The sequence below is a fragment of the Lagopus leucura genome, unplaced genomic scaffold (genome assembly GCF_019238085.1).
Source record: "Lagopus leucura isolate 7727_CA_CO unplaced genomic scaffold, USGS_WTPT01 Super-Scaffold_100008, whole genome shotgun sequence".
NCBI lineage: Eukaryota > Metazoa > Chordata > Aves > Galliformes > Phasianidae > Lagopus > Lagopus leucura.
This window is the reverse complement of record NW_024962265.1, coordinates 6,755,104-6,768,698: the sequence shown is the minus strand read 5'-3', so window position 1 is coordinate 6,768,698 and position 13,595 is coordinate 6,755,104. Positions and strand designations below refer to the sequence as shown.

The 13,595-nt window shown below is 43.2% G+C and overlaps 1 protein-coding gene across 4 annotated transcripts; it reads right to left on the bottom strand.

Moving 5' to 3' along the window:
- Positions 1-7,247: 7,247 nt before the first annotated feature.
- On the bottom strand, positions 7,248-13,501 carry MEIG1 (meiosis/spermiogenesis associated 1). Of its 4 annotated transcripts, none has more exons than XM_042872493.1 (5): positions 13,441-13,501; positions 12,929-13,017; positions 11,389-11,520; positions 9,751-9,913; positions 7,248-8,199 (listed from the first exon to the last, which is right to left on the bottom strand). In XM_042872493.1, the coding sequence occupies exons 3-5, from the start codon at positions 11,490-11,492 to the stop codon at positions 8,071-8,073; spliced, it is 396 nt and encodes a 131-aa protein (XP_042728427.1). In that variant the 5' UTR covers positions 11,493-11,520; positions 12,929-13,017; positions 13,441-13,501; the 3' UTR covers positions 7,248-8,070. The 4 variants fall into 4 exon arrangements, with proteins under 4 accessions (XP_042728427.1, XP_042728425.1, XP_042728426.1 ...); XM_042872491.1 differs by having other exon boundaries at positions 13,393-13,473; XM_042872492.1 differs by having other exon boundaries at positions 13,375-13,456.
- Between the last annotated feature and the right edge of the window lie 94 nt (positions 13,502-13,595).

The window sequence follows — 13,595 nt, the reverse complement described above, 5'->3', positions numbered from 1 at the left end:
TGGCTGCTGAGCAGCCAAGAAGAGATTTTGTGGGTTTATTCTACACATGAGAAGGAGTAAATGCTAGGGAACAAGCGAAATATTTAAGCTAATGGGTTTTGCTGGCATGGAAGCAAATGGCTGTGAATGATGTTCAAACTGGGAGATTTCAGCCTGTCAAAGGAGGGAAGCTCAGGACAGCCCTTCAGATGGAGCTGTGGGAGCAGAAAACAAAACTGCTTAAAGGATGAAGTTTGGTTGGCTTATGAGAAATAAAATGAGGTAAGAATCAGCACTGGAAATCAGATGTCCTTTTCAGCAATAAGTCTGCTTTCCACAAATCCAAGCTTAGCAAAAAGATGATTTGGCAGCAGATACTCTCACACTTAAATGCATTTGGTGTGGCCTCACTCCCACAGCCAGAGCTCCAGCATCACAGATCCCACCGGCATCATGAATGTGAGCGCAGGCTCAACCTGTGCTATGGGTTTAGTTTTCTCTCTACCCTTACCTTCTGAGCTCATCTTTCAATGTCTGCCAAACATGAAGTCTCCCCTGGAAAGTGGGATCATGCCTCCAGCACTGGCATATGGGGTTAAACTCCTTAACATTTAATCTAGCCTAACATTTGTGTTAGCACTCGAAATACACCTCATCCACAGAACAAATGCTAGAAATACCCTTAGTGTGTATCCCATACCTGATGTGGTAGGATGATGATGAACATGGGCATTTCCACCAATGATCACTGATGCAACATCACTCAGAAAAGCTGTGGTTTCAGATTTTTTGTCACATCTCTAAGCTCAGGGCACCCCTACATGGCAGAATAGAACTAACTATAAAATAATAGAATCACAGAATCATTAAGGTTGGAAAAGACCACTAAGGTCATCTAGTCCAGCCATTGAATGATTTGTCCCATTTGCAAAAACTGAATCAAGCCAAATATATAAAAAAAATAAAAACAAACTGTCACCATCAAGTTCAAAACAAGCATGTTTGTGACTGCCACAATTTCATTGCCCCATAACACTGAGTCACCGCTTTGTACAATTTAAAGAACATACATCAATTTTCAGTGAAGAGTAGGAAAGCTTCTCTGCAGTAAAAGGCTGACTGTGTTTTAATGGTAAAATAATACAAAAAGACATCTCAGGTGGTTTCTCATGGTTTGCTGTGATCAAGTTGGATGCAATTTCTCTTCCCTTGCTCCTGTTTGGGATGCATTACATCTCTCATCTATCAGGCAGTGAGGCTCTGGCACAGGTGCCCAGAGGAGCTGTGGTGCCCCATCCCTGGAGGTGCTCAAGGCCAGGTTGGATGGGCCCTGGGCAGCCTGAGCTGGTGGGGGCACCCAGCCCATGGCAGGGGCTGGAGCTGGGTTTAAGTTCCAACCCAGGCCATTCTATGGTTCTATCACAACTGGCTGTGTCGAAGTGCCTGCGCTGTTTCAAGGTTTACTCACTGCGCTTGAGCTCTCCTTGCTCAAAAACAGCCCTGGCATTGCTCCCAACAAATAGATTGGGCCCATAAATCACAGAGAGCTTTGGATTCTGTTCAGAACATCAGCACCGCAAATTCATAAATAGTATGCATAATCTCTCCTTTAATGTTTTATTTATTCTGAAGGCCATCGTGTGGCTTTTTCTCCTTTCTGGGTGAAGACTTCATTCAGCACACACATGAAAATCTTATTAAATCCCAAGGCTAATTATATATCCTCATCAGTGATGCTGCCTGCACAACCCCATCTGCCGGAGGTCTGTGCCATGTCTGCATAGTTCTGTCCTGAACTCATCACTGAGCTGTGGTCTCTGCAGGTCCTTCCAAGGAACCTGGTGCTCCAAATGCGAAGAAGCTGTGGGTACTCCATCTCTGGAGGTGCTCAAGCCTGAGCTGGTGCTTGATATAGTGGTTGGCAACCCAGCCCCTGGCTGGTGCTCAGAGCTGGATGGGCTTTAAGGTCCCTTCCAAGATGAGCCATTGCATGATTCTGTGGTTCTGCCACCAGCAGAAGGGCTGGCAGCATCACTGGTGTCCCCTGCATGGTGAGGGATGTGATTTTGTCCACGTTGAGGCTGTACGTTTGATTTTGCATGTGCTGCACAGTGCCCTGCTGAGGGTTTCTGAAGGTTAGCTGTGGGGAAAAGCAGGGGCTAGATCCTTTTTGTAGAGCAGTTACCAGGGCTAGCTGCACTCATGGATGCATGTAAGGACTGAGGGGTCTCTAAACTGGCGCTGAGTGGAATCGCAGACACCTTCAGACTGAAAAAGAAAACAAATTCCAAATTCCGCATGGGCATTTCTAGCATAATCCATCTTAAATGCAATAACCCAGCAAAGGGTTCTTTCTTGCTTCCCCTGGCTTATAGCAGCTTGCCTTGAGTCTCTTCCTTACTGTAAGTGGACATCTTGCTGTAGCTGAGGATTCATGCATTGTTTCACGGTGAATGGAAAGATCCAGTGCACTGAGATCCAAAGTGAGCTCAGCATTGCTAAGGTGACACACACTGGCACCCGGTGCTGCAGGCTGATGTGAGGAGCTCCTTTCTGCACATGTGCTGTGGTCAGCAGCTGGGATGTGGGGAGGGCGTTCATCCGTCAGCAATAGAAAAAACAGTAACAAAAATCACCGCTTTTTTATCCTCTACAATAAAGGAAGGGGCTGCAGGAGCCAGGAGGCAGTCAGCAGAGGGAGACGTGGGCTCACAGATCCAGCACGCAGCCCCATCCCATGGCATCCCTCGCTGGCTTTGCCATCTGCTTCTTCCCATCATGAAATCTCAACTGAAAGTCACAGCATTTGAAGGCAGATCGACAGAAATCACTTTATTTTGGGGGGGGGGGAGGAATATCTTCAGACAGAGAAATACTTCATTAAATGTAAATATGAATAATGAAATTTTCCCTCTTTCACATGCGATACATGCACAAGCAATGCAGCAGCATCCAGCTCTTCTCTTTCTTCATTTTCCTGGCAGGCTATGAGCAGAGGCATGGCTGTGAGCTTCCCTGTGAAGAGCAGGGGGAGGTGCTCCAGCCCACACCAGCTTCTTCCACAGGTAACAGCCACAGGATGAGAGGGAATGGCCTCAGGTTGTGCCAGGGGAGGTTCAGGTTGGACATGAGGAAGAATTTCTTCTCAGGAAGAGCGGTGAGGCATTGGCACAGGCTGCGCAGAGAGGTGGTGGAATCACCATCCTTGGAGGTGTTCAAGAAACGTGCAGATGTGGCACTGTGGCCACATGAGGTCAGTGGGCACGGTGGGGGTGGGCTGATGGTTGGGCTGCATGATTTTAGTGGTCTTTTCCAACCTTAATGATTCTCTGATCCTGTATCTGAACTCATCCTCCAGATACATAAATCTCCCTTCTCTGTTGAAATAGTGTTCTGCCCTGACAAAGTATGAATCCAGTGACTCTTACACAAATCTGTCTCTGTATTGCAGGTGCAACGATGTTCCTTAGCGATCTGACACCTCCTGGGCACACTGAGCAAACCCAAAGAAGCAGCCGCACGCGATGCCCTGCTTCATGCCCTGTCCCCTGCCAACAGAGCAGCCCAGGCAGGGCGCTGTGCCTTTGGACGAGGCGTTTGGGTGTTCCTGCCAAGGCTCCTGACTAACATCTGCAGCAAGGAGCCAGGACCGCCTCCCAGCCAGCCAGAGTGGAACTACTGCCAGTGTGGGAGGAGGTTTGTGTGGGTACCAGATCATAGAATCACAGAGTTACAGAATGACTTGGATTGGGAGGGGGCTTAAAGCAGATCCTGCTCCAATCCCCTGCTGTGGGCTGGTTGCTCCCCACCAGATCAGGCTGCCCAAGGGGGGCCCTGGCCTTCCGCACCTCCAGGGATGGGGCATCCACACCTCTCTGGGCAGCCTGGGCCAAGGCCTCACCAAAACTCTGTGCATCTTGTGGCTAGCTCCCTACACATGCTTATCCTTCCCTCCCTTGACCTCTTCTTTTTAGACATTCCTTTCCTTTTGTCTCCATGCCCTGGGCCAATGGGATGTTGGTTAAGGGCAATTCAGAATCACAGAAATAACAAATACCAGGATAATGCTAAACTAAGCATGCACACAAATATTAACAGGCAAGTGATAACAGAGATAAGTACGAAAGCCAGAATTCCTGGTTGATGTGGTTGAAAATGCTTTGCAATGAAAGCATTTGTGGTGTATTTGGTTGAAAATGGTTGCAGTGAAAAGAATTAATCCAGCCTTTGTTTATAACTGTTAACATGATTAGCATGAATATTATGGGTTATTTTATGATATTTGAGGGAGTTTCTTCACTAGAGGTCAGTGGGCATGGAACAGGCTGCCCAAGGCAGTGGGCACAGCCCCGACCTGCCTGAGTTCAGGGGGTGTTTGAACAAATGTTCTCAGACATAGGGTTTGAATGTTGGATGGTCTTGTGTGGAGCTGGGAATTGGACTCAATGACCTTTGGTGTGTCCCTTCCAACTTGACACGTTCTATGATTCCATGGTTGAGTTCACAAAACGACCTATGATCTGGCAGCACCTAACACAAATAGCTGCAGCGTATGGAAGAGTGCTGTGGAACCAGGGAAATATGGGAGAACCTGCAAAGAAAATACAGCAGTTCCATTCAAACTGCCTCCAGGTGGGCTTCACTTTTTTCAACGTGAGGCACAGTGACATCGGCAGCTGCTGAGTTAAAGTTCTCTTTGACAAAGTTTGAAGCTATTTCCAACAACTTGAAGGTAGGAAATGATGTTTATGAGTGGAAAAGGTTGAGGCTCGAAAGCCTTCAGAACTGGAACTGTCCACTGAAATGAACAGTGAAATGCTTCCACTGGTAGTTGGTGTGGAAGCCAAGCTGCTGTGACTGTAAGGCAATCAGCTGTAGAATCACTTTCAGACAATACGGCTGCATAATGAATTCAAGGAAAGGCTGAAAATGTTGAAAAACAGCCTAAAATACAAAAACACAGCTTTATTTCCTCAGTGTGACCTGAGGGCTTGCACCCTGGCCATTTCATCTGAAACTGTCAAACAAAAAGCCCGAAAAGTAGGTGTTGGAAAGGTTTGTTTTAGCACCTCTTCTGAGCTTCAGCAAACACAGGGAGCATCCATCTTTGTCTGCTACACAGCCACAAAGTGAATTAGAATGAGCCTGAGTACCTCGGACTTTGGGCAGCTGGTTGGGTTTGCTGACAGGCAGCCTTGCACCTGGGTTATGCTGCTCCTTGTGTCCTCCTCAGCAAGCAGAGCTGAATACCAAATCCACTTCAGGACAAATAGCTCAAGCAAGCAGCCTTACACTAGATTAATGTCATCTTGTGATCACAGACAAAGCTGAATTCAGCAAGAGCCCCAATATCTATTTCTCTTTCAGCAGAAAAGAAACTGTTTGGCTTCACAGCTAGGGCGTTCCACAGCTGAGGTCTTCAAAATGGTTTCAATAACCTTAAATTTGGCACAAATTGTACTGCAATATGAATACAATCTGGATGCCAAAGGACAAGTCTAGCTGAAACTGTCACCATCAATACCAGACCTGCTTTTTTGGTAATGGAGTGAGTGAACTTTCAAATGTGGCATCGGGGCTGATTAAAGCTATGCCAAAAAATTGCACTGATGACAGGGCTTTTCTTTCCCTTAATCTTTTAAATATGACAGTGAGATTCAACACACACAGAACAGAAAAAATGTTAGTAATGAAATCTAGGCTGCTCGCTCTCTTTAAGCATGAGGAATCTGCCAACTCATACAAAAAAAAAAAGCATTTCCAAAGTGGAATGTGTGAATTGCTGTCCTACTTGTCTGAGCCGAAAAGCAGCCCTCGTGGGCTGTATGAAATGTGTGCTCACTGTTTTAAAGCATAATGCAGAAAAAAATTTGCTGCACTGCAAAAACATTTGGTGCCAGCAGATAAAATGAGGGAAACACAGAATAACCTTTTACATTTGTTTCAATTTAAAAAGGCTTTTATTTAAAAAAAAAAAATAATAATAATAATTAAGCTTTAAAAACTTTCCTGCTGTTTTAATTCTGCTCCAATGCCCAACTCTGTCTTTATTATAGATTGATAGCACCAAATTAATTCTCACTTACTGTGTGCGTGCTGATGGCAATAATTCAGTCATTTCTGCTGGTAAGTTTATCTACCTGTAAATGTCTACCTGGAAATGTCTCTTTCCATCTCCACTGGAAGATTTCTTGTTTTGGATTCTGTGGAAAAAGGGAGAACCTCAGTCGTAAAGTGAAAAAATGGATGGATTGTAATTGTTCTGTTCCTGCTGTTTGTTTGCAAAGCACAAAAAAAGGCCTCTCTTACAAAGTATGCACAAAGCAAACAAAAGGAAAAAGAAAAAAGAGAATGGAAGAGAACTAAAATTTACTGCAGTAATGCTTTGTGGCTGTCGCTGCAGAACTCTGTTTGTACAACACAATGACCTTCCTGGAGCAAAAAGCTTCACAGCTGCTTCTGAGTACCTTCCAGTTGTTTCTCTAACACAGTCAATACAATTCTAGGCTAAAAATCTCCAAGCCATCTCAATAAGGTGACTGGAACACTGCCACCTGTTGACAAGAAGATCTTTTGAACGTTGTATCTATGCTGCTTACTGCGACCCTTTACTTTGCATGTTGAGCTGGCCTATGCCTTACTTTCAAGTGAAGAATAACCCTTAGATATTAAAATGTACACTGCCACACATAATGTCCTCCTGCCAGCATCTACATCCATGCCTAAAACTTGGTCGAGATGATCATCCTGAGCTTTAGTCTAGAGACAGAAGGAATTGATAACATATTATTTGTAACTAGCATGAACACAGCACTGGTTCAGATGAGTCAGCTTCAGCAGGTCACTTACCCACAGTTTGGGTGGATTCAAGCATTATACTTCAAGTGAAGGTAACTATGAGGTACCTCACATTTACCAGCTGCCCCAGTGTAGGAACGCTTGTGGGCAGCTTGTGCGCAGCTGACAGCAGAGCAACAGGCTGGTGCTGCAGAGCAACATTGACAAGAATTGCATTGTGCTGTCCTCTGTTCAGAACAAAGGCTGTATAATGAGAAGCTGTAGATACTGACAAGGTGATATCTGAAGGTAAGCAAGACGAATTCTGCCCAGAAACCCCCCTTTTCATTTAAGTAGGTTACCTAAACTGAAATATTACTTGAGATGCCTTCCAAGCTCTCTGCAGTTTTGTACTCCCTGATCCCACTGTATGTAAATCCACAATTCTTTTTTTTCTTTCCTCCATAAAACACCATAACCTTCCAAATCAATGAATGCTGTCGGGATATGTGGTGTGTGAGACAGTTTATTTGATGTACAACTGGGTAAAGGCCTCACAACATTGGGATGATGAGGCAAACAAAAAGAACAAGCACTTACAGACAGAAACCCTGACCCATTGGGGTTAACAAAGACAGTGACCAGAAACAAACTTGGTGGGTTGCCCTCATTAACAAGAAGTGGGAATGTTTATTCCAGCAGGGTTATCTGATCAAGAACTTCCAAATGAGGAAACAATCAAAAGAAACAGACCAGGTTAGTCTCAGTGATAAGCACAGAGTGTGAGAAAGTTTATTTGAGTAGAGCCGTTTGATGGAGGACTCCTAAATTGGGCTGCTGAGGGCAGAAAGGGAAACGCTAAGCAAACATACTGGGGAACAGATCTGACACAACAGTAACTAAATAAACAGTAGACTAAAACAATAAAGATTTCTGCTCGTTGTTCCTCCTCTCCACGGCACTACAATTACTACAATTCTCCTTTTGGACTTACTGGGAGCCTCACAGCCCTCAATTACACCAAGAGACTGCAGCTGACATTAGCTGATATCGACAAGATTATGTTGTTCAGAGTAAAGATTAATGAGCCTACTTACAATGGACTTTGCACAGTCAAGCCAAATATGCAGAGTCCCCTTGCAGCTTTTTATCTTTTTGATATCAAATTATTTGGAACACGTTCTGTATTCTCCATTCTACCTGAGAATGACATTTATGCTTTGAATGCTGGGTTATACAAATCTCATTCTCTTGCAAATCATAACTAACAAAAAGATTTATTTAAAAATGTACAAACTTTGGAAAGTAGCAAAATTAGTATACATAAACTTTCACTTTATGAACATCTTTGTCTTCACATTCTCTTTGCTTATTGTAATAATAGAAGGTGTTGTCCTTTCTCTGAAGCTTCTTCACAAATCCAGTTTCTGGCCAACACTCTACCTACAAAGAAAATAAGAGGATATTCATTCACTGGAACAAGTTTGCACTGAGTGATGCTTGTGCCCCATGTTGTAGAGAATATAGGGTACAGTTCTGTGGGAAAACAAGTGTTTCTGAACAGACTTTGCATTAGCTTCCTTAAGTATTAAAAAAGATTGAGAACCAGATGTTAGGAAACAGTTTTCTGATCTAATATAAATAATTTTTTGATCAGAGAAGTCTCGGAATAAGCAGGATCAGTCCTGCAGGACACGAGCACCATCACGGTGCTGTTCATTATTCATTTTGTGAAGCTCTGAACATACAAGTGCTTGTGCCATTAGTTTGAGAGCTTTATGGTTTTGACAGCTACCTCCAGTTTGAACAACTGTGATTACTTCTGATCAGCCCGATCCTTAAAAATCAAGTAATAAGAATCCCATCTCTTCCAGGCAGAGCTGAGAATAGGAGATTAAAGTACAGCATTCTCTGAATGGAGAGTTCCAGAAGCAGTAGCTTAATTCTGCATTACTTTGGCATACAGTTGAATTATGTGCATCCTCTGTCTGAAGATAAGAGCTTTAACATTTGTTACAACTACATTGTAATTGCATCATTAATCATAACTGCAGTCAGGAAGCATAATATGGAGTAAATACAACATTTCAAAATGTGTAAGCTGGAAAAGAACCACCAGATCCTGGCAAGCTTCAACCGAACACACATTTTAAATCAGCATAAGTGATGCTCTTCAGCTTTTATGAGGATTTAATTGCGTGTGGTTACACACTGCCATAAATCTTGAATGGACTCATCCTACCACACTAATTGCAGCATTTATGTACACAGGAGGTTAAGATCTTTTAAAATTGCATGTTTCATATTATATACGTTGCTTTGGAAGACCAATTACAGAAATTCAATGCAGGTAACATATTATTTGCTCTTTTGAATCTCAGGAAACCACTACGTATCTCATCTGATGTGCTAGGGAGTTTTGCCATCAACTGCAATGAGCAGAAGACCAAGTCCTAGATGTGCTCTGTTGACAAATGCCTGTAACACAACTCCCTGTAACACAACTGCCTTCAGATATTCCTACTTTGGTCAGATTCAATAGAAACCAAATTTGGAGTGTGCATGACATTTGATTATGCTGCTATGCAATAGCACAGGACTGAGCTCCTGCACAGTGAATGCGTTTCCTCTCAGGGCCATTGGCAGAGTTGTGGGGAGACTTTGCAGAGAATTACCTTTCATATATTCCTTCCCTCAAAATTGAATTAGTCTTTCAGACAACAGCTACATCTCTTCAAAGAAATCTAGGTGATATTTGTAAATGTGTAAGACCTGGGGAACAAAACCAGGCTGGCTTGTGTTTCTATTTTGCTTCTGTAAAATAAATTATTCTGCACAGCTAACAACTGCACGAGAATTCAAGTCAGATCTGGGAGAAAAAACTGTATTGGAAACTAGCATAACTACAGGAAACAAGAGGCACATTCAGTTTTATTTAATAATTTAACATCAGAGAGGAATTCAGTGTAAGAACTGCAGAGTTTTAAATCTTACCGTATCAACTTGTTTCACTTGTTTATATTCAACTTCATCTCTGTACCCAGCTTGCTGGAACCTGTATAAGTTCTCTATCTCATCTGACCACTGTTTGGCATGACATATAGATTTTGGCTTGATGTGAGCTTTAGACATGGCTGCAGAAACTTCTGACATTTTCCTGAAATTAGATTTTTGAGAAGGAAGTAGAGAAGACAAAAGGAAGGGTTCTTGTTAGGATGAAACAGGGATGGGTAGAACAAAATTGAAACAATAACATACAAACAATACAATGTCTTCCTCTCCAAGTCTGAGGTTAAAAAAGAAAAAGAAAAAAAAAAACATGGCCTGGGATGAAAAGGACCACAAAGATCATCTGGTTTCAACCCCCTGCTGTGTGCAGGGTCACCATTCACCAGACCAGGCTGCCCAGAGCCACATCCAGCCTGGCCTTGAATGCCTGCAGGGATGGGGCATCCACAGCCTCCTTGGGCAAATAATGATTATAAACAACCAGAAATGTAATCAGAAATGCACCAGTCGATCTCAAACAAACCCATGACACCCATACTTCTCTATCTAGGAAACTGTTATGATATTTTTGCCACCCTGAGTTAAGAGCGCTGCCTAAAATTTACTGGTGCACAGAGATGCATAAAATAACAAAGAAAACCCATTAATTGTTTCAAATTTCACATCTCCACAGTCACTGCTCCTTTGAGACAGGCAATTTTTCAGGTTTTTCTTTCCTTCTGCTGAAGGAACACCAAAATGGCAAGCACAAAATGAAACATTCAGGACAGGTGAGGAACAGAAGGAAGGAATGCACTGCCAGTCATATGGCCACAGTGAAGATGCCAAAGAACTGGTTCTAAGGAATCAGTTGGATGGGGTAAGAAAGAAAAGCACAAAATCTACCAACATTCATCTTAGTCAGTGCTTGCCCAACCAAAATCTTACTGATGCTTCCGACTCTCTCCCACACAAAACCCTTTTGCAAACAAGGTAGAATTTCCTTACTTAGCAAGTTCCAATGTCAACTGAGAGTTTCAAAAGTTGAAAGCTGGTGGCTTATCAAATTAGCCAGTTAAAAAGAGCAGTAGAGAAAAAACTGCAGAATTGCTACCATAATGTGGAAATCTGCATCTTTGTCATATAACATATGAGCCACTGGGAAAGAAGAACAGGCCTTTCATCCCTGACTGCATATGCTTCATTAAAGATCAATAAAAAATATGCACAAAGTCTCTCTTCTAGCAACACTGATCTATTTCTTGCAGCTCAGCACTCCAAACATTAAGCACTAAGGGCTCTGCAGCTCTTACTGGTGTTTCATAATTGAAGGCAGCCATTTAGTAATAATAATTAAAGAAAAAAAGTAATTTTCACACCCACTTATGAGGTGTCAGATACAAATTAGATGCTCAGCATATATCCTTATTGCAAGTCCGTAGTGTAGTATTGCTATCTCAAGATAATTCTTTGATCTCTTGCTGCAAAGGGCCCTTTTGTAGCATTACAGAATTTTGCATATGCTGTTTATGTTAGAGAGCCACTGTCAATCTGGGACATGAGAAAGACCATACTGTAAGTAATGGCATTAGCTCTTAAATTAATAGTAGTTCAGCACTTATTAAGCATCTTATGATAACTTACATGTTACTGGGCTTAAGTACTTCTTTAGAGGATGTGCTGAATTCATCTGATGAATGCGGTTCTTCAAGACATCTCGACGCACTTGGCATTTCCTGACTCACCATTATTTTGGATTGCTTCCCACAGGTCTTCCTGCTCAAAACACATGTAAGCATCACATAAAGTGTCAGCTTGGTGACTTCAATAATCAAAAACATAAATAAATCCTGGTATTTTTAGGCTGATATTTCAACCTTTTACAAATGGCACTCTTTGCCTACTGTGGTGCCTCTGAGTTCCAAGCACAGAGCTGGTCTCATTGTACAAGAGCACAAGATGAGCCACACTCCAGACAGTTCACAGTTTAGGGAAAAAAAAACAAAAGGCAGCAGACAGCTGTAGGTAAGTGAAAGAATGCAGGACAGTGGTAAGAAAATGTAATCCAGCAAAATACTAGTGCTTTTTATACAGAGTGTAATTGAACAGTGAAGTGAACTTTGCTAAAACAATGTTTGCCTACTCTTAATTCAGAGGAAATGGTGAGATTCCACAGACTTCTGTTTCAGCTTTGAGGTTTTTTGTTTGTTTGTTTTGTTTGTTTGTTTTTTTAGGTCAATGACAGCTTAATTTCAATGGTATCCAAACCAGCCTGGGCCTGTGTGTGTTATTTCCTTAATGCTTTCATAAGTCAGCACTCACAGGGCCAATCTAGGGCCCTAGAAGTTGCTGAGAAATGTCCAATGATTTCAACAGACTTCACACGAGAACCTTTGAATTTTCCAAGGTATTCAGGCAGGCATCTAGGCCCTAGCCTGATACTACCCTGACTGAACAAAATCCAAGAATGGATGAGGTTGGCAGTGACCTCTGGGTCTATCTGGTCCAGCCCCCACTCAAGTAGGGACACCCAGAGCAGGGCACCCCAAATCACATCCAAGCAGCTTCTAAAGATCTCCTAGGAAAGAGAATCCATAAATTCTCCAGACAAGCTGTGCCAGCGCTCTGTCACCTGCATAGTAAAGTTTTCTTTTTTTTTTTTTTCTTTTTTTTTAAATAATCATTTGCAGAGTTTTTTCTTCTTTTCTTTTTCTTTTCTTTCTCATCCAGAACATGAAAGAACTATTGGACATATAGGAAATTGCCAGACGAGACAGATACCAGTGTAAAAAGCTAATATTTGAAAGATTTGTGAATGCACGCATATTTATAACAAAGTGTGGACACTTCATAAGTGAACCTCAGTCCTGATCAGCTGAAGAGGGAAAATCTGACCAATGGCCTGCATAATTCACGTTTATATAAGTGCTGTTTATATTTACATGGGTGCCAGTAAATGCACTATTTTCAGTCTGTGCACACTTTCAGGCCGTGTGCATGTGAGAACGGGCACACTAACTGGAATATTACTCTCATACCAGCTACCTACTGGAAAATGAAACATAGCAGGCTGCTTCTGAGGCACTGGAACAGAAGAACTCCCTGATTTGAAGTCTTTGGTGCCTGGCTTAACAATATTAAGCACTACCAAAAGTGGAGAAACGAGAAGTAACTGACTACGTACTTCTTTCAAGTGACTGAAGCTGTGTATTTGCCTCTCATTAAATCAGTTACTTTTCAATGCCGCTTCTTTCCCCAAGTTTCTTCCGTTTCCTTAAAATTCACAATGGAAAAGAACAGAACTTGCACAACAGAAGATTGCACTTAAACAGTCACCGCCACCAACAGTAAAGACAAACTGCTCAGAATATACCTTGCATCCACAGCTCCTAAGGCAGAGCTCAGCATGAAGGCAGAGCAAGGCTCCCACCACCCAACCATGAGATCCAAACCCTGCTCTGAAGCCCGAGGCCTAAAGGCAGCCAAGCCCCAAATGACGCAATTCCTGCCACATCCCACCTAAGGAAGGTCTCCACACAGCACCCCCAAAACAACCCCACAGCCACCACACCAACACCAGCCCCTCTACCGCCACCACCACCACGAACGACTTCATCCCCGTGTCATCACCATGACGCTCAGTCCTACCACCACCACACAGCCCGCTCGCACATCCACGCCCCTGTCCTCAGAGACCTCGGGACGGGACGGGACGGGACGGCAGCGCCTCCTCACAGCACCAATGGCCGCCGCGCCGCGCCGTTTCCAAGCAACCGCCTCCCGCCGTTGCCCTTTTAAGCCCTTGCTCCCGCCTCTCCTTCCGCGTGCTTCTGATTGGCTGGCAGGAGGCG